Genomic DNA, 23,508 nt, shown 5'->3' with positions numbered 1-23,508 from the left:
TCTAGAATCAAATAACTCTACTGGGAATGTCTGGCTCTGTTGCAGCATATAGGCATGGGAATACAATTAACAAACATAAGAGATAATTATCAGTGGGATTTGAGAAATGGTCAAGATTTGGCCCAGCAGCAAGTACTCACAAGATGTAGCAGATGACTCCTATGCTCCACATGTCTGTAGCATACCCAATAGGCTCATAGTTTATCACTTCTGGAGCCACAAACTCTGGTGTCCCAAAGAGGACTTTAAGAGAACCTGCACTTTCTGTGAAACAGGGAGAAAAAATTATATATATAGCATGGAAAAACTATACCTCCTACCTTTCAAAACTAGAAATACCAGACTTGAACATGTCCTATATCAGTCCAAGCAGCTGTTTGTGATCAAAGCAGCATTTAACCTCCTTCCAATAATGTTTGGAGATAAATTCAGGTGGAGAGACTGCAACTTGTCCAAGGCAACCCAGTGAGCTAGAAGGCCGAGTTGGGATATGAACTTAATTGCCCATGTCCAAACTCAATACATTGGGTTCTAACACCATTTTGCTCATCAATACTTTTAGGTGGGGAATGGGAGAAAACTGTTTTTCTAAGGAGGCAGTGGGGTTAAAATCCACGATTCCTACTACTATATAAATAATTTCGAATCCACTGAGGTGGAAAGTGAATGGACATAGCTGCTAATACAGGAACATGTGGTAGTGGTGTATGTAGGGCCACATGTGTTTTTCTTGAGTAAAGTCAAAACAAATGGGTCTTGTGGCCCTCATACCAAAAAGTATTCCAGTTTCTAATAAGGCTAAGGAGAACATTAATGGATTAGGCCAAATATTCACCTGGACCATCATCTTGCTTCTCACAATAACTAATCTGTGAACCGCCCTGAGACCTGCAGGTATAGGACAGTATACAAATTTAACAAATAAAAAAAAATAACAACCAGGAGAATTCCTCAAGCAGGAGGTATTCTGCTTCAGAATTCTGTGGACAGTGAAACAAAATCTGACACTTATTTATGCTGAACTGTTTTATTATGAGGGCCAGTGTACCACATTTTCTGCCCAGCACGAGATAGGCGATGTAAATTGTTCTAAACATACCAAAAAAGGTCAGGAAAAATATCTATATCTTTGGCATGTCCTGGCAAAACAGGACAACTAATTCTCTGCAGAAATTGACCACAAAAGGATCACTGGTCTTAACTCATTTAAATGACATCAAAGCATAGAAGCTTAGCTGCACTGGTTTCCCCCCTCCTTCTTTTAATTGGTGAAAATACAATGAAAAGGCACATAAAGCTTTAAAATAGAGAGCAAAGGCTCACAGGATTCTCTCAGTTATTGTCCCTATGGGATGTAAGAGGAGGGTAGGCTGGGAAATGTATAAAGGGGTTGGCCCAACAATTTTAATATTTAATAAAACTGTTCTGAGGCTGAAATACAGTGGCCGCAGAGCAGAAATACCGCATAATTTAGATTTCTAGTAATGGTGAATTCATATCACCGGACAAAACTTCAGTTGCCATTTTGCAGCAATTCCAGAAATAATTCCTTTATTTCTTTTTTTTCTGGATATTTGTCATACGAACCCACTTTCCTACTCAAGACTAGTCAGTAGACTCTGTTGAATGCTATAAGCAAGAACACCCACAGTGTGGACTAAGGCTTTCACATGGGCTCTTCCAACTTTTTGGAACCTCTGGGATACGATCACTGTGTGCCTGGGGAAAGGAAGCGTACATACGAAGTGCCCATCAATGCAGACTTGGCTCCAAGGCTGACTCAAACCATATGGAATTCGGGAAGATAAGTTCTGAATTAAATAAAACGCTTGGGTCTTGTGACATCTACGCACAATCAAATACCTATCAAATAGGTCATAGTTTAGTAAAACAGTTTCAATAGTTTTTACCTAGCCTTCGTGCAAGCCCAAAGTCAATCAGCTTGATTCTTGTACCAGTCTTGTTGACACACATAATATTTTCGGGCTTCAAATCCAAATGGACAATGCCCTGCTTATGAATATACTGTACTCCTTCTGAGATCTGTTTCATGTATTTAATGCACTCTCTCTCTGTTAGCTCAAAGTCCTCATCAATGATTCTCTCAAAGAGCTCGCCTCCAGAAACACTAAAATATAATTCAAAAGAGAAAGATTTTTAAATTAACATTATTGTTTGGTAAAATTCCATATGAAGACAGTTTGCACGTGGGTTATTCTGAAGGATGAAAATACAGTTGGTGGGGTATGAACCAGTAGAGTGGTTTAATGCAGAACCATTCATCTGTCCCCCAACATTCACCCAGTCTTCCCCCCTACTCTCAAACATCACATTATCAGGTCCTTATTCCAGAAGCCCAGTAAGATGTGAGGCAATCTACATTTTCTTGTAATTTCTCTTGCATCCCTCTGTGCACTAGAGCAAATAAGAAAAGGTGGCACAGGTACTTCACTAAGTATTCTTAGTGGTGGTTCTTAGCAAATTCAAGTTTATCTGATTTTTAAAGGGTATATCAGTGAAGAATGCAATATCTGACAAATGGGAAAACTGTGAAGAACAAAGGAAGAACTACTTGCGGATATGTTAAGAGAACTAGGAGGACTTTGTTAGATTTTTAAAAATAACATTGTTATGCGAAAGTAACAATAGTCTAATTTATACTCACAGTTCCAACACCATGACAATGTTTGCTTTCTCTTCGAAGGCATCTACACATTGAACGAGCTTTGGATGGTGCAAACAGTTCATAATGCTGATTTCTTGCCTTATGTTTTCTTTATCCTTAGCTGAATATGCTTTAAAAAACTTTCCTGCCCAAACTTTTCCAGTTTTCTTCTCAACAAGTCTGAAGACTTGTCCAAATTTTCCCCTGCAAAATACAGAGGAATCCACATTAAGCTATTTCAATGTCTGAGGGTCAGCACACAACACAGTCTGAAAACATTAGAACATGCTTTTTTGATGTCCTGGAATGATTAATGTGATCTTGAACTCAGAAGATAGGACTTGCTGTGTTTTAGACCAAATGCCCTGAGTCACACACAAACACATATTTTAGGGTGTATGGTGCAATACAGAGGAACATAGGAAGCTGCCTTATACAAAGCAGTGGTGGCTGATCCATTAGAACAAATTAGGACACTAAACTCAGTCTGCCCTCAGCCAGCCTGCTTTTTTTTACAACCTGTCCAGGGAGTGGCACTGCTTGTTAGTGCTACCCTTGTAAAACCTAGTGGGGAGAATGTTGCAGACAAACTTAGAAATAGTTGGCTCCACCTTTCTTTGGCTCTGGCTCCATGTTTGGGCTCCCTGCCTTCTGCACCACTAGCCCCAGTGAACATGAGTCACCACTGAGACTCCGTACTAGTAACTCTGCAGCTCTGTTATCTACTCTTGCAGCAGCTCAATAAGGTCCAGGCAAAGATCTTTCCAATCACCTGTTCCCTGCTCATTCTAACTGAAACACTAGGGACAGAATCTGGGACATTCAGCAAGCAAAGCATGTGGTCTCACACTGAGCAATGGTCCGTCCCCATATTAGCAAAACTAATTCTAATTCATATGTTGTTTTGATTCTGTGGGAAATCTATTTTATTTATTTACTTGCATTGGGGTAGGTCTGGAGAAAGCATTAGAACAAATGTGGGGAACCTTTGGCCTTCCATAAAACCTCCCCCCCATATGTTGCTGGACTATAACTCCCATCACCCCCTGGCTGTTGGTAATGTTTGCTGGAGCTGAAGGGAACTGTAGTTCAGCAACATATGGCGGGCCAAAGGTTTCCTGCACCTAGTTTATAAGGTGCTAAATGAGATACACCTGAGATCTCATTACTTTTAGAGACCACCTTCTCTTGTATGGACCTACCTATGCTCTTAGAAAGTCAACTGAGGTCCTGCTCTGTATCAAGTTAAGAGGATTGATATACTGGACAAAACTGTCACAAGTATTGTACCCCAGCTCTGAAGTTCCTTCATTTGGGCACTAACTATGGCTGTTCTGTGTCAGATGTGTATAGGGAAGTGGGCTAGTTTTTTCTTACAGTGTGTTTTATTTTAATGGGTTAGATCCAAAGTTGCACTTCTGCAAATGGAAGGGCCTTGGAAGGAGGCAATTTTCAGTGATTTACAGCTGGCCTTCACTGAGCAGCAGCATCATAACTCATACATTTTGGGAATTATAAGCACTAGCAGCAAGGAATATCTCCTAAAGGCAAGACAAAAGGCCAAATTGCGTAATCCAGGCATCCCCAAACTTTGTCCCTCCAGATGTTTTGGACTACAATTCCCATCATCCCTGACCACTGGTCCTGTTAGCTAGGGATCATGGGAGTTGTAGGCCAAAACATCTGGAGGGCTGCAGCTTGGGGGTGCCTGGCGTAATTTCTTGTAGTTATAACGAAACTGTAAAAATTGCACATTGCTGTTCAGTCAGACACAAATTAAATTGGTTTTATATATTTGTAAGCCTTGAGTACTCTCTTCAACACAGGGATTTTTGAAACCATTTAGGAACCATGAAAGAAAGGAAGAAACTCATTCACAAGGTTAGACTATAGAAGGAACCACCAGTGGTGGAACCAGGGAAAAAAACTGGGATGGGGTGGGGTTTAGAATAGCCAAATGGTATTTCTGGTGTGGGGGCATGGACAAGCTATGCCCCACGTGATACATTTCTCAGAAAGAAATCATGGTATGTTTCACATTAACACTCCGATCCTAAACGTATTTTCTCTGAAGCGCAGCCACATTGATTTTGACGGAAGTTAACTGTCAAGAAAACATGCTTAGAAGAAAATGCATATTGCTACACTTACGATCCCAGTCTTTCTTCAACATTGTAGGAGTCTGAAACTTTTTCTTCTGTATTGATAGCCACTGTCCGATAGTCAAATTCTGTTTCCTTCTCTTCTAGAAGTTGGCAGGGGGAAAAACACATCTGATTACAAGGAGGGCCACGCACTGCAAATGCAGTATGGTGAAAGAGCAATTTCTTACCATCATCTGATCCTTCAGCTTCTTCTTCTTCTTCTCCTTTGGGACCTATAACCAAATATAAATGTATATGTCTATAAAGGATGCCTTCTCATACCATCTTTATTCCTCCCTTTAAGGATTAAAAGTTGAATTCTGTATGTGCGTTCCTCGTCTCTTGACAAGGCTACAGGGATGACATCAGCAACTGGCATGCATGGGCAACTGCCAAGGCCCATTGTTGAATCATGTCCTGCTCCGTTAGTTTATTTAAATTTATTATAACTGTGTTTCCTTTCACGTATATGTACCACTGCAAAATACAGAATTAGGGAGGCTTAAATGGACATTCTTCCTCCAGTGAAAAGAGAGGGGCCATCACAGCATAGGGAAATGGGTATTGCCACCCAGCTGCCACTTTCCGGATTTTCTGCTCCATTCTCTCTTTGAGGGGAAATCTCTACTTATATTGAGTGCATATAAGAGAGGAGAATTCTGATGATCAGTATGATGTCCCTCCATTGAAATCCTCAACGAACAGAAGCTGGATAAATCCTATGTGCTTAGGAGCTGATGTTAATAATATCATACAGCTCTCAATGACTGCAATGTTATTTTATCCTATTATTTTACTCTAAAATAATATTATGAACTGTTTGTGGTTATGCCGAAGTAAATTAAACCTACAAAGTACTATATATAGAACATACTTAAAAACAGGAAGAGGGAATTGGAACACATAATCCATTCTTCATGGACTGAATGCAAAAAAACTGGGGGATGGGCCGTCACCTAACTCTCAACTATCTCTCTTTTTAAAATTGAAGCTTTTCCAATGCCATACATGGCTCTTACGAAAAACCCTATACATCAGTAGCAAGAAATTCACAAGACCCCTTTTAATTCCACTCTTGGAACATGTGGACGTCTGGGATATGACTTGTGCTATATTTGACCTTTCTTTTACAGAGATTGCCTTTAGGAATGGAAAACATTAGGACAAAATAATACATATAGTAACTTTCTCGCCTTCAGGGCCTTTCTGTATGAGGAAAGGACTTCCCCTCCCCACAATCTGGCATCTGTAGCAGCACCCTGCTTTCTTCCTCACATAATGGAGGCGTGTGAAGGAGGGGTGCAGTGGAAGAGAGACTTGTGGTTCATTTCCCCTCCTTTTTTAACTAGTCCAGCAATCTGTGCTCAGGAAGGCAAGAGCAAGAACCTCCAGGAAAGCAGTGGTGAACATAGCTGCCAAGTTTTCCCTTTTCTCGCGAGGAAGCCTATTCAGCATAAGGGAAAATCCCTGTAAAAAAGGGATAACTTGGCAGCTATGGTGGTGAATAGGAAGGCCTGTTAAAATGGCCTGTAGGACATAGTTGAAGGAAGCGGTAGCCCTACTAGTGTTAATCTACTTTGTTATTGTAAAGGGCAGCATGAGGACTGAATAAAACAACTCATACCATGCACACGGTACCCTTTCTTTCCCTCAAATAATTCTGGTCACTGTAGTTAACCCCTCGTAGAGTTACATTTCCCAGAAACTTTTAACAAACCAAAGAGTCCAGAATTCTTTGAGGCTTCAAATTTATTTTGAGGGTATAGTGTGCGCACAGCCTCTAGATTGGTAGCTATGTTAGCCTGTTGCAGTTGATTCTTTGCTATGATTTCTGGCACCTTAAATGCTATCATTTTATTGTACCACAAGCTTCTGGGCGCCAGAGACAATGATGAAATGGCCTAGAAAAGCTTGTGCCACAATGATTTTTAATGTGTGGCCAGTCAGCCTTAGAGCCCCATCTGCAAAAGGAGAAAATAATTCAGACTCACCTTTACATGATTGTTGTAAGGATAAAAGGGCACCAGAATTACAGAACGGCCTCACAAGAGAAACACACCTGGCTCAGTCACTATGCCCCCCACCCCAAGCTACATTGGGAGCTTGTGGCTGAGCTAGGATCTGAACCAGAAATTTCCAGGTCACAGTTCATGGTTCACCAACTCTTCTCTACTACACCACTACAGCAACAGTACGATGTGAGAAACTGGGATTCAATTAGAATACATAACTCCAAGACAACGGGTGGAATTCAATGTTGTGCTAAGCATTTCTGCTTGCCAGATGGAACTGTGTGCTGTTCTGAGGGTTTTCCTGACCCTCCCAAGCATATTTGGAGAGGGCATGTGGGGAAGGAGGGTGGGGGTAGAGGGAGGGGACGTCCTATTATACTAAAAAGACTTGTTGCACTGGCTTCCACTAGCGCAAGAACTGGTAAATCTGGCTTGCAAACTTTTTCCTCTTTTTGGTAAACAGTCTTTCCAAGCCACTGAAGCTGATTATGAAATATTCTCATACATATACATGCACACTCACTTTTTCATTTCTTTGAATCCTACATTTTATAAAGCCACCCAGATCTTCTAACCAACTGGACCATGGAGAGATGCAAGAGCATAAATACTCAATTTTCTTGTGTGTACTATCCAGTCTCGCACCCAGTCCCCAGATTAAGAAAAAAAGGTGATCTACACCTAAAAGCTGCCACAGTAAAAACCAAATGGCATATACATTCATATTTAAACATTAACTTCAAGTGACAACAAACTTACCTTCTTGCTTGTCTCCCACTTTTACTAGCTCAGATTCATGACTTGGCTCACTTATCCCATACACGTTAGCAGCTCGCACCCTGAATTTGTACTCCCGGTCAGCCAGCAGGTCCTGGACGTTATAAGAAGTGCTGCGGCATGTAGTGAGATCTGTCCATTTCTTGTCCACTGTATTCCAGATTTCCACAGTGTAGGACTGTACTGCGCTTCCACCATCATATGAAGAACCGTACCATGAGAGGGTGAGGGAAGAACTCCTTATGTCTGAAGCACAAGGCGTTCCTGCTGGAGGATCAGGTTTATCTACAGATAAGGGGGGGGGAGACACATAAAAATGTGTTATATGCCAACAAATACATCCTCCTATTTCTCTCTCTTACAGACAGGCACTGACTCCACAAGTGGACTCTGAGAACTCCTGATTACCCTCAAGAGTGCAGTCTGTGCTTCACAGGCTCTATGTGAGAGATGGGAAAGCTGTGGCCCTCCAAATGTTGAACTCTGATTCCCACAAGCCACAGTCAACATGGGAGGCGTGCTCCCCTACCAACAATCTGGAGGACCACCGCTTCCTCACCCCTGCTTTGTACACATCTTGCAACCATCATATAGTGCAACAAACACCAGGGTATAGTATGGGTTAAGAATTTATAGCTGGACCTGAAAATTATAGCCTTGTAAGCCTAATCCTTCGTTGTTGTTGTTTAGTCGTGTCCGACTCTTCGTGACCCCCATGGACCATAGCACGCCAGGCACTCCTGTCCTGCACCGCCTCCCACAGTTTGGTCAAACTCATATTCGTAGCTTCAAGAACACTGTCCAACCATCTCGTCCTCTGTCGTCCCCTTCTCCTAGTGCCCTCAATCTTTCCCAACATCAGGGTCTTTTCCAAGGATTCTTCTCTTCCCATGAGGTGGCCAAATCCTTCACTCATCACTAATTTGAACCATGGATCCAACAGCACTATTTGCTACCTGGCACTTCTTGTTGGTTATCCTGGTTTAGAAGGCAGCAAGAGCCAGTAGCAGAAAGTGGTTTGTCTTCCTGGTTAAAAAACTCTTACTGCTATAGGGCTAGCATGCTACATTAATTATATACGCTGCATACAGAGATCATGTTGCACTATGTTGCTTTAAGTCTGGCTTTTCTAGCCTAGCCAGTGCCAACTTCTAGGTGCAGAGATTTAAGATTGCTAGGCAAAGGCTTTTCCCCACAGCAGACCATACAGGCAACAATGAATATGTTAGCTAAACAGAGTTGTTGTTGCTATACAAAGGTCTCACCCCAACACCAGGAGCCAACATTGTACAACAGAGCTGAAATAATGCCAGCATTAAGTTTTTAGGAGCCCAGGTTCTCAGACAGCTAAGGTCTTGGAACAATAGTCTACTCTTTGATGATTACTGTAATTCATAACTCACCTCACTGAAACACATTTAATAAGTTTAATGGGAATACTCTAGAATAATTCACTTATAGATTGTCTTGTTTCTCCTGAGGTACAAAAAGGTATAGTCAGTTGGCTTTTCTCTAAACCAGACTTTGCCTACCTGGTGCCCTTCAACTTCATACATTTCCCATCAGCCCCAATCAGCACATCTCGAGGGCACCGAGTTGGTGAATTCGAAACTAATTCTAACATTACATATGGATGTTATATGCCTCAGAAAAATCTTTTCTCAGAACTAATCTTAAAAAAATAAGGGTCAGAATCTACTGTTTGCCACACAGTCCATTGAGTTCAATGAAATAAACCATTTATGACTGAACCAAAGGGACAACAATAATTATGAAGTTGAAAGACAAAGTAAAAACAGTGAGGAAAGGTAAAAGGAGAGAATATAGACAGTAACTCTGAAGGGGGATAAAAACTGAACACTGAAGTAGTAGACAGATGCACACTGGAAAGGAATGAGGCAAACACAGGAAAAATAATTTAAGATTGGGACATATCCATTAGTCAAGTATGTGAGCAGTAATGATCACCCAGAGACAGAAGGGCAACCTATCATGATGCCAAACATCCTTTTTGGAAAAACAACAACTAATCGAGTTTTCCCCCCAAAAAACAGAAAAAGATGTTTGCATATTTGTGGGAAAGCCTCTATTTAACTAGTGCTGAACACAACAATCCTAAAAATATTTACTAAGTAATGGCTGAGTTGCACAGTCTCTTGAGCCAATAGCAGCAGTTATTCTTTTTAATTGGACTTGTAACTGCATTGTTATGGGTTGAAACGGCTGTGTAGAAGCTAGATGCTGCTGGCTGCAAGCTATAAACACATCAGTTTTTTGAACATCACCACAGCATTACAGCTTTACTAGCAAAGGTAATTCTGCTTGAAAGAAAATGCAGCAGCTACTCAGCTCAGCAGATAGCAGCAAGCAAGCCAAGCCAATATAGGATGATTAAAACATGTGGTAGAGGTTTATCAATGTCTACTAGTGATGGCAATGTCCAAGTTCAGAAGCAGTATATCACGAAGCAGAATTGAATAGAGGTGGACTCTCCTTCCTTGTGAGATTTTTTTATAAAAAAAACTTATTAATTTTTTTTATTAACATATACAACACATACATTTACATTTACACAGTACATATCACAACACAATACCTTATTTTCATAACATAAAACATACCTACATCCTATATAATAATGTCCATGTTGTCCCTGCGTCCAGTTGTCCCGTGTGTCCCTGGGGTACTGCGCATGTCCCCCAGAGACACAGGGATTGGACGGAGGGACAACCAGGGACACAGGGATTGGACCCGCGCTCTCGGGACACAGGGAACAGCCAACTGCCGCTCCGCCAACCGCCGCTCCGAAGCCCAGTCTCATGCTGGAGGTGCGCGGTGAGGCGGCGGGGGAGAGAAGCGCTCCCCCCCCCCCGGCAGCCTTGCCGCACACCTCCGGCATGGGACGGCGCTTCCTCGCGGAACCCGAGGAAGCCGAAGCGGCAGCGGGCGCGGAGGGAAGCCCGCTTTGGCTTGGCGGCGGCGGGAAGAAGGGGAGGAATTCCTCCCCTTTTTCCCGCCGCCGCCAAGCCAGTCCCGGAGCCGAATTGCGGCGCGGCGGGGTTTTTCGCCGTTTGCCTCCCCCTCGGGGGAAGGCAAACGGCGAAAAGCCCCCGCTGCGGACTGGCTTGGCGGTGGCGGGAAGACCCGCCACCGCCAAGCCAGTCCCGGAGCCGAATTGCGGCGCGGCGGGGTTTTTCGCCGTTTGCCTCCCCCTCGGGGGAAGGCAAACGGCGAAAAGCCCCCGCTGCGGACTGGCTTGGCGGTGGCGGGAAGACCCGCCACCGCCAAGCCAGTCCCGGAGCCGAATTGCGGCGCGGCGGGGTTTTTCGCCGTTTGCCTCCCCCAGGGGAAGGCAAACGGCGAAAAGCCCCCGCTGCGGACTGGCTTGGCGGTGGCGGGAACATCCCGCCACCGCCAAGCCAGTCCCGGAGCCAAATTGCGGCGCGGCGGGGTTTTTCGCTGTTTGCCTCCCCCAGGGGAAGGCAAACGGCGAAAAACCCCCGCTGCGGACTGGCTTGGCGGTGGCGGGAAGACCCGCCACCGCCAAGCCAGTCCCGGAGCCGAATTGCGGCGCGGCGAGGTTTTTCGCCGTTTGCCTCCCCCAGGGGAAGGCAAACGGCGAAAAGCCCCCGCTGCGGACTGGCTTGGCGGTGGCGGGAAGACCCGCCACCGCCAAGCCAGTCCCGGCAGGCCGCTTCCTCTAGCGCCCGTTTTTAAACGGGCTAAAATCCACTAGTTACTCTATATTATACCTACCTATACTATATATACCAACTCACCTACACACCTACCCCACACGAACACCCACAAAGTGACTTGACTTCCAGCCATTCTTGTTTTGCTACTTTGTTTTTCCAATTGGCTTAAACTCATTTCGTTATTTCTTTAATCTCTTCTTCTATCTTAACTTCTCCTTTAGCTCTAATCTTTTTCTGGATTCACTCAATATCTGTCAAAATTTCTACTTTTTCCACATAGCTTTTGATGTATTCCTTAAACATTAGCCCACTCCTTATTCACTTTTTGTACCGCATCTCCTCTTATCCTCCCTGTTAATTTGGCAATATGAAAGTATTCCATCATTTTAGATGTCTGTTTTAGTTGGGGCACTGCTGCTTTTCCAAATTTTGGCAATTAATAACCTTGCTGCCGTAGTTGCATACATAAATATTGGTCTGACCGGTTTTTTTTTATTTCCTCTGACATGATACCTAGGAGAAAGGATTCTGGTGTTTTTTTTCCAAATGAAAATCTAAACATCTTTTTGAACTCGTTGTAAATATTTTCCCACTATCTCTTTGCACTCCCACTATCTCTTTGCACTCTCACCACATGTGTAGAAATGTTCCTGTCCCGTTGTTGCAACAAACATCACTACAGTTTTTATAAATTTTTGCCAGTCTAACCTGTTGGGATTCCTATACACTGGCGAGCTACGCAGCTTGAGCCAGGCTAATGATGTTATTCGGTTCGTTTCCAGGAGAAAGGAAGTCCTTATCTCCCTATGCTCATGTGATGTTTTTCACTGTACTCTGTACACTTTCTCTTTCGGCTATGCAAGATGCCAGACGCTACGTTGCATCTCTCTCTCTATAATAAAGTAGTTAGACACTACTTATTGATTCCTGTGTGTTGTTCTTCAAGCTGAAGGCAATCACAATTTGGTGCACTCCCGGTGGCCGGGTGTGCTCTGGCTTCTGTTAGCTACGTGGGGCAGACTCACATCTGGCCCCGCCGGCTACGGAATGCTAACATAACCGGGGTCAGGTACCATCTGTATTGCATTTTCATTACATTCTCAATTTGTAGCATGCCATAAATTTAATATCCCTTTTCCACAGCCGTTCCCAATGGCTCATCATAATATTTTCCCCTAAATCCTGGGCCCACTTTACCATCACTATCTTCACTTGCTCCTCCTTTACCTCCCATTCTAGAAACAAATCATATAGTTTGGAAATATGTTTACTTTTAGATTGGATTAAGTACTCATCCAATATTGAAATTTCTTTCTCAAATCCTTTTCATTTATCTTTTGCCAATCTCTGATTAATTTGAAAGTATTGCAGCCAATTGTTCAAATATTTTTTAACTTCCTTATATTCTTTCAATTTAAGTTTATTATTTTCCTCCTCCAGTAATACCTTATATGTTGCCCAGTTGTTGTTCATATTTTTTCTCTTTACAGTCATGATTTCTAAGGGTGAGGTCCACCAAGGTGTTTTGGGTTCTAGGATCCCTTTATATTTCATCCATATTTTATACAATGATTTCCTTACAATCCTTGTGAGATTTTAAGCAGAGGTTGGATGGCCATCTGTCTGTCATGGATAATTTAACTAAATGCATAGCAGGGGATTGGACTAGTTGACCCTTGGGATCCCTTCCAACTCTATAATTTTATGATTCTATGTTCTTATGTAACACCAGCTGTTGGGAGCAACAACAATGCAGGGCTATTGAATTTATAACCTGCTTGTGGGTTTCATAATCTGCTTGGGCCACTGTGGACTTGATGGCCCATTTGTTTGATCCAGTACTCTGGCTATTGTGCTCTTATGACGTCAGTGGAACTGGCTCCAAAATACAGATGGTGCAGACTGATGTCAAAACAGACAAATTATGTTATTGTTAAGGAAAGGAAAGGGACCCAGGTGGCGCTGTGGGTTAAACCACAGAGTCTAGGGCTTGCTGATCAGAAGGTCAGAGGTTCGAATCCCTGCATAAGGGTGAGCTCCCGTTGCTTGGTCCCAGCTCTTGCCCACCTAGCAGTTCAAAAGCACATCAAAGTGCAAGTAGATAAATAGGGACCTCCGGCGGGAAGGTAAACGGCGTTTCTGTGCGCTGCTCTGGTTCGCCAGAAGCAGCTTTGTCATGCTGGCCACATGACCTGGAAGCTTTCTGTGGACAAACGCCGGCTCCCTCGGCCTATAGAGCGAGATGAGCACCGCAACCCCAGAGTCGGACACGACTGGACCTGATGGTCAGGGGCCCCTTTACCTTTACCTTTAAGTAAAGGAAGATAGAGGTTGGATCTAGACACATTAAAAAAGGCATTACAGTACAGGAAAACATATTCTTAAGCTCATAATGGAAAATCAAATTGATGAAGGCTCAAACTCTACAGCACCATCTGGCATTGCATGTTTATAACACAGATATAACAATATAATTGCCTGAATGTAGCTGAGTCCAGAGACTGAACCTGTGCAATCAAAAGTGGTATTTGTTTATTTGATTTTGTAACAAGAAGCTCTGTAAATATTATACAAAAACCTATTTTGGGGTAGGTTTTTTATTTAAGTAAATGTTGTTTATGTAGATATAATTTAATTTTAATAGTAACAACAATGAAAATTTTGTTTTGGATAAAACCTGATACATCTTTGATCTCATGGATAATTTCATATTTGCTTAGACCCTTATGGTCCAACCTTTCATTTTCAACATGCAGAGTCTTTCAAAGTCTCTTTCTCAGCATCTGAGCAGGGAGGGCAACATCAGTCTTACTGACTTTAGGCCAAAGTGTAGGCATTCAGCAGAGACTTGTGTGTGGGAACCTGGCTCCCTCTTGACAATCTAAAAAGCAGCTGAGAGAGGGCATTGTGCTTTTAACCAAAAATAATGTATGTCCCACTAAATATTCCTGCAATCACATTTCATAACAACTTCAAGTACAGGGAAAAGTCATTACATCTGGAAACACTGCAAGCAAATGGATGTATTGTGGCCGCTATTATTGTGACTAATTTGTATTGTGGTTGAGTACTAACAGACTTGAAACAACCAGTAGATCTCTACCTTCTGCTGAAAGAGAACGGATGTTTACTTATTCTTCGGTATGAACTGATTAGATAGGTAGGACTAAGATCCAAAATCAACTTTTGAATTTATAGCTATATTTAAGTAGTCTTGTACTATCCTATTAATATGCACATTGTTACCTCTCTTTAATATAGAGTACAAAGCCTCAGCACCAAGTAAAATTATCCAGATGCAGATGATAAAAATTTAGAGTGTTTTTCTTTATACAGTGGCAGGGCCATCTTAAGCATATTGGGCGCTCCGGCGCCGTGGTGTGAAGATCGCTCCGGCGCCCCCCCCCCGCCCCGTTTCCCGCCACGGCTGGCTGGCGGGTGCACCCAGTCTTGCCTTAGAGCCGGCCCTGTTCAGTGGTACCTCGGGTTACAGACGCTTCAGGTTACAGACACTGCTAAACCGGAAATAGTACCTCGGGTTAAGAACTTTGGTTCAGGATGAGAACATAAATCATGCGGCAGCAGCGGGAGGCCCCATTAGCTAAAGCATACCTCAGGTTAAGAACGGTTTCGGGTTAAGAACGGACCTCCAGAACGAATTAAGTTCTTAACCCAAGGTACCATTGTAGAACTGTGCAGTAGATATATGTGTGTCTGTGGAGTGTATAGATGCACAGGCCTTTCACTGTAGTCTTGTATATCACATGGAACTTGGTGTTTAAAGCCCGAAACAGCCTCAGTCCTGTATACCTGAAAGAGCGTCTCCACCCCAATCGTTCAGCCTGGACACTGAGGTCCAGTGCCGAGGGCCTTCTGGCAGTTCCCTTGCTGCTTTGAGAAGTGAGGTTACAGGGAACCAGGCAGAGGGCCTTCTTGGTAGTGGCGCCTGCCCTGTGGAATGCCCTCCCAGCAGATGTCAAGGCAATAAGCAACTATCTTACTTTTAAAAGACATCTGAAGGTGGCCCCGTTTAGGGAAGTTTTTAATGTTTGATGCTGTATTGTGTTTTTAATATTCGGTTGGAAGCCGCCCAGGGTGGCCAGGGAAAACCAGCCAGGTGGGCAGGGTATAAATAATAAATTATTATTATTATTATTAAAAATTATTATTGAGGTGGAAAAGACTAGGTGTGAACTCTCTCCCTCTCCCTCTCCCTCTGATGTACCAGTTTCACATGCGCAGGGACCATTGGATCAGAGGGCACTTTCAAAGCATATATGTGCAAGTCTCATGAGTGCTGTACTGAATGCTTCCTTGCATGCTTACACTGGCTCAGATAAAATGAAATGCTTTTTACAGGGATCCTCAGGTACAGTTTGGGAGATAAGAGACATACAAGTTATTTAATAATACAGCTAGTGGGACTTCTTTCCTATATCTTCACTTTGTAACTTAGAAGCTATTGCTTTTTTGGCTTACAGCTTCCCAAGCTCCAACTGCCATGGTTGCTGACTGGGTGTCTTCCACTTGGGGACTCTGTATCTGGAGGTAAGTTTTGCTTCAGAAAGGAAGCACCACGCTCAAGGTAGTCCTCTTTAGATACCTTGGCTACTTTAATTTGAGTTATCATATTACCATTCCACACTATTATTAGCTATTGTGATATTTGCCTGCCAGATGAAGAGCAGACATAAAGCAACAATTAATTCCTTTCCATGGGTTAGGCTGTTTAGCCAGAGAAGGTATTTAATATACTGCTAAAGCCTGCTGGATGATGTCCATGCCGACATTGCTGGCAAAGACTGCACTTGAGATTCATCTGTGGGAGAAAAATGAAACCATAAAAGGCCATAACTGAACTCTATGTTACCGCTCTCAGAGTGTGTGTGTGTGTGTGTGTGTGTGTGTGTGTGTGTGTCACTGTAAACTGCTCTGCTTTCATTAGAAAAAAAAGTACCATGCAGCTTATATTTCCAAGGGGGGGAATGGGCTGTAATTTAAAGGCATTATTCTGTATAGATGTTGATGAATTCTATCTTTAGCATAAACATGGGAAGGGGGAAAGGGCAACTCTTTTTTTTTTAAAGCACTTAGGATCCATCTTTACATAGCTATCAAGTTCTTCAGTGAAAAGAACTTTCCCCTCATAAAACAACAGTTTTTCTCAATATATTGACTTCAGTGAACTTCCACTTTTAATTCTCCGTGAGAGCTTCTGTGTGTCATTTTAATGCACCACAGTGATCGTGCTGCTTGTCCTGTTGCTTCTAAAACTTTCAGGCTCTGCTTTTTCCCACAACCAGGAGCAGATTGTGCCCATAAGCTCTTCTGAACAACAATGAGCGCTATAGACTTCATCTTTTTATATAGACGCTTATATTTTCAGGATTGTATATGCTAATTGCCTTCTGGGTTCTGTGGTGTGTATATCTGCCTTTATGGGGGAGGAAGGAAGTAGCACTTATGAGTAAAATACATTAAGACCCTAAATATGATTTGGCCATATATGTATCAGTTAAGGGCTTCAAAACCACCAGTAACATTTGAAAAACTATAGATAATTAGATAACAATTAACAGTGTGGTGGCCAGCCTTTATCACTGGTATCTTTCTTTTTCTGGTTCCAGTGTCAGGTCAAATCCATTAGGCAGAATTGGGCTTTTTTTCGCAATGCAATTATATCTGTTCAAAGCAGTCACAGAGATAAAAGTTAATTCGAGGCTATTTAACCCACCTGTGTTTGTTACCACAGTAATAAGATTAAGAACTTGTAATATCCCGAGTCATAAGACATATGATTAGACATATGATTAGACCTTCAAAAGCTGACTTCCGGTCTGCCGCGCCGGAGAAAGAAGACGCAGGGACTGCGAGCTCCGCAGTCCCTGGCATCGCGGGGGGGGGGGGGGAATTCCGCGGGGCGCGCGGATTCCCCACAAGAACTTCGGGTCGAGCGTCCCGAAGGCTCCGAGACCGGCGGGCTCCGTTTTTGGCGATTCCTCTGCTGCCCGGGGACCCAGTAGAGCCCCCGAGAGTCAGCGGAGTTGGAGTCGCGGGAGCCATTTTGGTCAACATCGGAACCTCCACAGAGCGAAGCCCCGAGTCTTCTACCGGGCAGCGGCAGATTCTCCCAAGAATTTAAAAGACATCCGTAAAGTAAGTGAAATCTTCGTGGGGACTTTTTGAACTCTAAATTTAACAATTTTGGAATATCGGAAGAGATTTAAAAACGGGAGTCGATCTCTTCCTAATGGCTGAATAAGAGGTGCATTAAACATTCCAAAGCCGAAAAAGATACTTTGTCTCTAGCACCTGAAAGAAACAAAGACTTTGTATCCCTTTACAAATCCCGGTGCCGCTACCTCCCGAGGATCAGTAAGTGCACAAAGGGAAGATTTCATTTGACAGCTGTCAAAGCTGTCAAAATTGCTAAAAGACAAGGAAATCTGTAAAAATTTGTTCAAAGTTCTATTGGCTGTAAGACCTTATTAAAAGATAGGTATCTGGACCTAAGAGACGATTTTTTGTGGAAAATTTAAAGACAATGGTTGGAATAACCAAGATGGAGGAAAGCGTGTGCGAATGGAAATTTCCAGTGTGCTCTACCTCCTAATCTCCTGCCAGTTTGTGGTTAGAAGGAATGAAAACAATGTATTCATCAAGCTTCCAAGAGTCAGTTCTGAACTATTTAGAGATTTTGAAGGACATTAACAGGACACTGCAATACTCCAGTCTAACATGTTCAGAGACTTTGATTCAAGAGCAGGATATAGAGGACAATGTGAAAAGCCTACCTGAAAGTAAAGAACAAGAACTGGACTTTGCAAAAACTGAGGTGGATTATAAAAAAGGTGACTTGGAGGAAGAACAACAAGGACTTGAACAGGAAAGTGACAGCTGTCAAGAACAACAAAATGAATTGAAGACTGAAGAAAAGAGGGCTTTTGGAGGGGCTAAAAATTGGGCATGGGTAACCGAGGGAAAGGAAAGGCAGAGGGAGGGGGGGACAGAGGCCTGGATCTGGAAATGGGAAAGAATGGGTGTGGGGTAAAAATGTTTTAGTTAAAAAGCATTTTGGTGATTGATTAACGGTTTCTGGAATCTTGGCTTGATAAAGGACTGCTGATTCAAGAGGGGAAAAGGACATCGGGAGGAGAAGGGGGAGCGATTAGGTATTAAATTTTAGTTTTCTGGAGGAAGGTAGAAGAATGGCTTGGGAAACAATTTTTAGATTGGTATTAATATGACTGCGTTCAGATAAGTGTTTGGATGGAGGGCCGCCTTCCCCCTCTCTTTGCTCAGAAGCACCTGGTGGCAGGGGGTGCTCTGGGGAGGAGAGGGGGGGTGGAGGGAAGCCCAGACACAAAAATGGAACCTTTGAAGTGCTGCGCCTCACAGGTTCCTCTTGTGGCAGGAGGGGACTTGTGGGGGGGCGGCATGAAGAAGCACCTAATATTATGAGATTATGTTAATTGGTCTTCTCTCAAGATGACTGCTTAGGCAACTACTCATATGGGCCAGATTTGATCTGTGCTATTTCATCACAGCAACTGCTTACATTTAAGATAAGATAAGATGTCATTGTGCCCTTGCGGGAACAATGAAATTACTCGGTTGCTACATCCACTCAGATAAAGCATTCCGCATAATCCAAAATTACAAAACCTAATTAAAAACAGTAAATATAATACAAAATAACAAGTAAAATAAGATGACTTCTTTAGTCTTTTAAAGCAGGGATTCCCTAATAAGAGTGATCTCATGCACAGATTCAACAGTGCATTAGATGGTCTGAGCAAAATGAAAAAAATCCTTCAGTAGACCTTAAAGACCAACTAAGTTTTTATTTTGGTATGAGCTTTCGTGTGCATGCACACTTCTTCAGATTCTTCAGTGTATCTGAAGAAGTGTGCATGCACACGAAAGCTCATACCAAAATAAAAACTTAGTTGGTCTTTAAGGTGCTACTGAAGGAATTTTTTTATTTTGCTTCGACTCAGACCAACACGGCTACCTACCTGTAGTTAGATGGTCTACTGATTCTAAATGAAGGCTTGAACTTTCCCTGGCATGCTAAATGAATCTCTTTCCCCAACAGAAGGACTTTCCAATATACCTATATGTAGCTCTCTTACTGCTAATTTCTAGGTAAAAAAACCAGGTGATGTGCATTTAGATCCTAGTGGGCATGGAAAATATATCCTTACAACAACTCACATTTATGACCCTTTCCAGAGCAGGTTTTCAACTGCCAAGAGACTGAGGTAAAAATCAGAGCCTTTAACTACACAAATGTCTTTAAAATATCAGACCTAGTGCTATCAATCATTAATTATCAAGATTACAATTTATATTACTCAATTATAAGTGACCTTTAGCAGGGCCGTCTTAAGCATCCCTGGCGCCGTGGTGCGGCGGATACCTCTGGCGCCCCCCGCCCTGTTTCCCAGCGCGGCGGGCGGGCTCGGCGTGCAGCGTGGCTGGCGGGCGCTGCTGCGTGGTGGGCGGGCGGGTGCAGCGTGGTTGCCGGGCGCTGCTGCATGGCGGGCAGGCGGGCTCAGCGCGCAGCGTGGCTGCCAGGCGCTGCTGCGTGGTGGGCGGGTGGGTGCAGCTCGGCGGGTGGGCGCTGCTGCTGCGTGGTGGGCGGGCGGGCTTAGCATGCAGCGCGGCTGCACGGCGCCCCCCAGCCTGGCCGTAGGGCGCCCCCCACCCTGACCTTTAGAAAGTATTGAAGGAAAACAGCTACCAGATTTTTAGAAGACATCTGAAGGCAGCCCTGTTTAGGGAGGCTTTTAATGTTTAACAAATTAGTGTATTTTAATGTTTCTGTTGGAAGCCGCCCAGAGTGGCTGGGGAAACCCGGCCAGATGGGCGGGGTATAAATAATAAATTATTATTATTATTATTGAAGGAAGAATATATTTTTTCTCATTTTCACCATTGAGAATAGGGGATAAATTTTGTTCAGTTCACATTTTAATACAAACCTGCCCAATTCACATTTCTTGAAACACGCAAACTAAAACACAGCTATCTCACAATATTTACACTTCTCTGAATTCTGTGATGCAGTTCTCCAACCAAAAAAGGACTCAAACTAAGGGATAAACTAGTTTGGAAAATAATGGGAAAATATGGAAAATAATCATTCATTGTTTTCCTCCATAATTAATTGCATTGATTCAAGTTTGAGGAGCCCAGGTCACTTATCAACATTAACTACAAAAATAATAATCCAGTTTACTTACCTACAATGGTGAGGTTAACCTGGGCTTGTCTGCTGCCCAGTTTGTTTTCTACTACTAAAGTATAACAACCACAATGTTCCTGCTTAGTGGAGGAGATAGTTAGCTTACTGCTGTTCTCAGCATTCTCAATTTTGATGTGTTCACTCTCTTGGATCTGCCAAATTAAAGAGATAGGTTAAGGCAGGCATTTTGAAAATATAATTTAAAGTCAATTTAAGGAATTGTCAAACACTAAAGAAGTGGGACGTGTATGTTTGGCAGGACTCACCAATCTGTCTTATCCCTTGATATCACCCTTTTGTTTGCTCTCTTAGACCCCGTTCCCGTTGCTTAGATCACCAGTCAAGCAATTTGTATAATACTGTATGTTTTAAGTAATAAAACTGTGCAAAATTATTTATTGTGTAAAATAGTTATTTCATTCAACAAACTGGGTACATTCAAAACATTGTACCCATTTTACAGAAATGAATTATAACTAACAAACAGCAAGACTGGTCATGAATTTCTTCAAATCTCTAAAGGGCTATCACGTGGAAGACGGAGCAAGCTTGGTTTCTTCTGCTCTGGAGGCTAATACCTGAACAATGGATTCAAGTTACAAGAACAGAGAGTCTAACCAGAGCAGTCTTGAGCAGGTCGGGCGCCCTGGCACTGAGGTGCAGAGATCGCTCCGGCGCCCCCGCCCTTGCAGCGTGCAGCGCCCCGCCTGCCAGCCCGGCGCCCTGGCACCCCGCCCCACTGGGACTATACCTAGAGCCGGCCCTGAGTCTAACTCAGGCACCCCCAAACTTCGGCCCTCCAGATGTTTTGGACTACAATTCCCATCTTCCCCGACCACTGGTCCTGTTAGCTAGGGATCATGGGAGTTGTAGGCCAAAACATCTGGAGGGCCGCAGTTTGGGGATGCCTGGTCTAACTAAACACCAGGAAGAATTTTCTGACAGTAAGAGCTGTTCTACAATGGAATGAACTCCTTTGGAAGGTGGTGAACTCTCTTTCATTGGAGCTTTTTAAACAGAGATTGTATAGCTGTCTGTCATGGATGTTTTAGTTGAGATCCCTGCATAGCAGGGGGTTGGACTAGATGACCCTCAGGATCCCTTCCAACTCTACAATTCTATGAAGCTAAGATGAGAATCATGGTCAAAAATGTCAAGAATATTTAGAACTTCATTTTCATGAAGTTTAGTAAATAAGGGCAAGCAAGAGGTTAGATACTTAAAAAAAAGCAGCACAGTCTGTTCTAAATATGGGAATAGATAGTAGCGTCAGTGTCCTCCCTCCACTTCCTGTTAGATAAGAGTTTCTCTAGCTCATCCAGAGTTTCATTAAAAAATGAAGGTTATTTAGTTTGGCATGTCCTGCTGTACATTTTGAGACAACAAAAAATCATGAAGGTCTTAGTAACAAAGTCTATTCTGGCAAAAGACTGCAAAAGCTAGCTTCCTGTAGCTGATCCTGTAGGAGTAGTAATAAATTCACAAGATCTCAGGAGGATTTCAGTTCTCAACAGGCTTTGTTTTGTCTTTATCACATTTTTAAACTAGTGTTCAGCAAACCTTAACGTGAAGCTCAGACTCCTTTAGTTCTGTGCAACGGAAGAAATTTAAACATGTGAATCACACACCATTCTTGAACTTGTTATCAAGATAATGTACAATCTATATAATAATTTTTGTGTGTGATGAACTTGTCACCAATGGATTCCCTCAGTCCATGTGACTGTAGTATGGACACAGTCATCTATGGAATTTACACTAGCTACATCTGGTAAGATCAGCAAAACTTAGAAAATATTGAAAAGGTATTGAGTGAGCCAGGAATTCAACATGTTGATCATTCCACTTAACAGAATAGATTGTTGGGGTATCAAGCCTAACAGAAGCATTATGGTTACATAGACTATACCAGAAATGATAGATTGGTACAACTGTCTGCCACTGGAGTCCTAGGTCTCAACATGAAATATCCCCAAGCAGCAGGCATCTTGGTTTACTGCTGCCCAGGAATTGGCACTAGGCTGGCCACTTATGAATTACCAAAAAGAGAGGCAATGCTTCAACAAAAATTAAAACAAAAGATGGCAGAGATGTTCATATTTGCATATGCATAATTTGCACATGCAAATTGCAGATGCATAATTTACATATGTAAATTGCATATGCGTAATTTACATATGCAAATTCAGAACTACCTTTGTCAGGAGTTGCTGGCAAAGCAGCTTCCTGATCATACTGTCGTTAGGTGGTCAGCTGTGGACATTAGCGAAAATGGCCAAAAGAGGTTCAGCAAAAACCTCTGTTCCTGCATAATCTGTTGTCCACATACTGTTATGAGCAATTTCAAGGTTCCTTCTCTTACTTCTTATCACTGTTTTTTTAAAACCTTTAAATTGGCATTGGACCAGACAGCTATTCAAATAGAGGACTGCTCTCTGTAAAGTAGGACAAATGGCCATCCTCTTTTATAGAAGGAACTTAGAGCTATTTCTCGATTGTGAATATTTATACCCTGCCTTTCTAGTTCATAACTGAACTACTCAAGGTGCCTAAGAAACAAAAATTTAAAACCACATTCATAAAACAGATTTTAAAAGCTAACAAATGAGAAGCAAGTAAATCATCATCATAAAATGTCCCTGCCAGAAAGAACACTCAGCTCCAGCTGTCCATTGCCCTGGGACTGCAGAAACAAGCGAAAAGGACACTCTGGCTCCATCCGTCAGCCAAAGGGAACAAAAGCCACCAACCACTGTCCAAGCAGAAACACCAGCCTGGCTCAAACTTGATACAGCTTGCCACATCATTCTGGCCTTGATGGACTGATCTCTCTCTTCTACCTTTTCTTCCATTCCCCTTCCCTTGTGTGCTTTGTTTAGTTTGTTAAGCCTGAAGGTAGAATCTCTCTTTCTCCTCTCTCTCTCTCTTTACTTTTGAGCTTCTTAGGGAGACAATACTTGGC

At 42.8% G+C, this 23,508-nt stretch overlaps 1 protein-coding gene across 5 annotated transcripts in view; it reads right to left on the bottom strand.

Annotated features, from left to right (window-relative positions):
• MYLK (myosin light chain kinase) overlaps positions 1 to 23,508 on the bottom strand; it is a 181,009-nt gene that overhangs the window by 11,176 nt on the left and 146,325 nt on the right. For 4 of the 5 annotated variants that reach the window (XM_088662195.1, XM_035129122.3, XM_088662202.1 and 1 more), the window contains 7 exons: positions 20,545 to 20,698; positions 7,581 to 7,883; positions 4,998 to 5,042; positions 4,817 to 4,910; positions 2,666 to 2,869; positions 1,911 to 2,128; positions 141 to 264 (listed from right to left, as the gene is read on the bottom strand). In XM_088662195.1, the coding sequence (XP_088518321.1) occupies positions 141 to 264; positions 1,911 to 2,128; positions 2,666 to 2,869; positions 4,817 to 4,910; positions 4,998 to 5,042; positions 7,581 to 7,883; positions 20,545 to 20,698 (1,142 nt within the window). The remainder of the gene's footprint in view (positions 1 to 140; positions 265 to 1,910; positions 2,129 to 2,665; positions 2,870 to 4,816; positions 4,911 to 4,997; positions 5,043 to 7,580; positions 7,884 to 20,544; positions 20,699 to 23,508) is intronic. The other variant, XM_088662199.1, reaches the window with a different exon arrangement.

This window comes from Zootoca vivipara, chromosome 1, assembly GCF_965207765.1.
Source record: "Zootoca vivipara chromosome 1, rZooViv2.hap1.1, whole genome shotgun sequence".
Lineage (NCBI taxonomy): Eukaryota > Metazoa > Chordata > Lepidosauria > Squamata > Lacertidae > Zootoca > Zootoca vivipara.
This window is presented reverse-complemented; position numbering and strand designations above follow the sequence as displayed.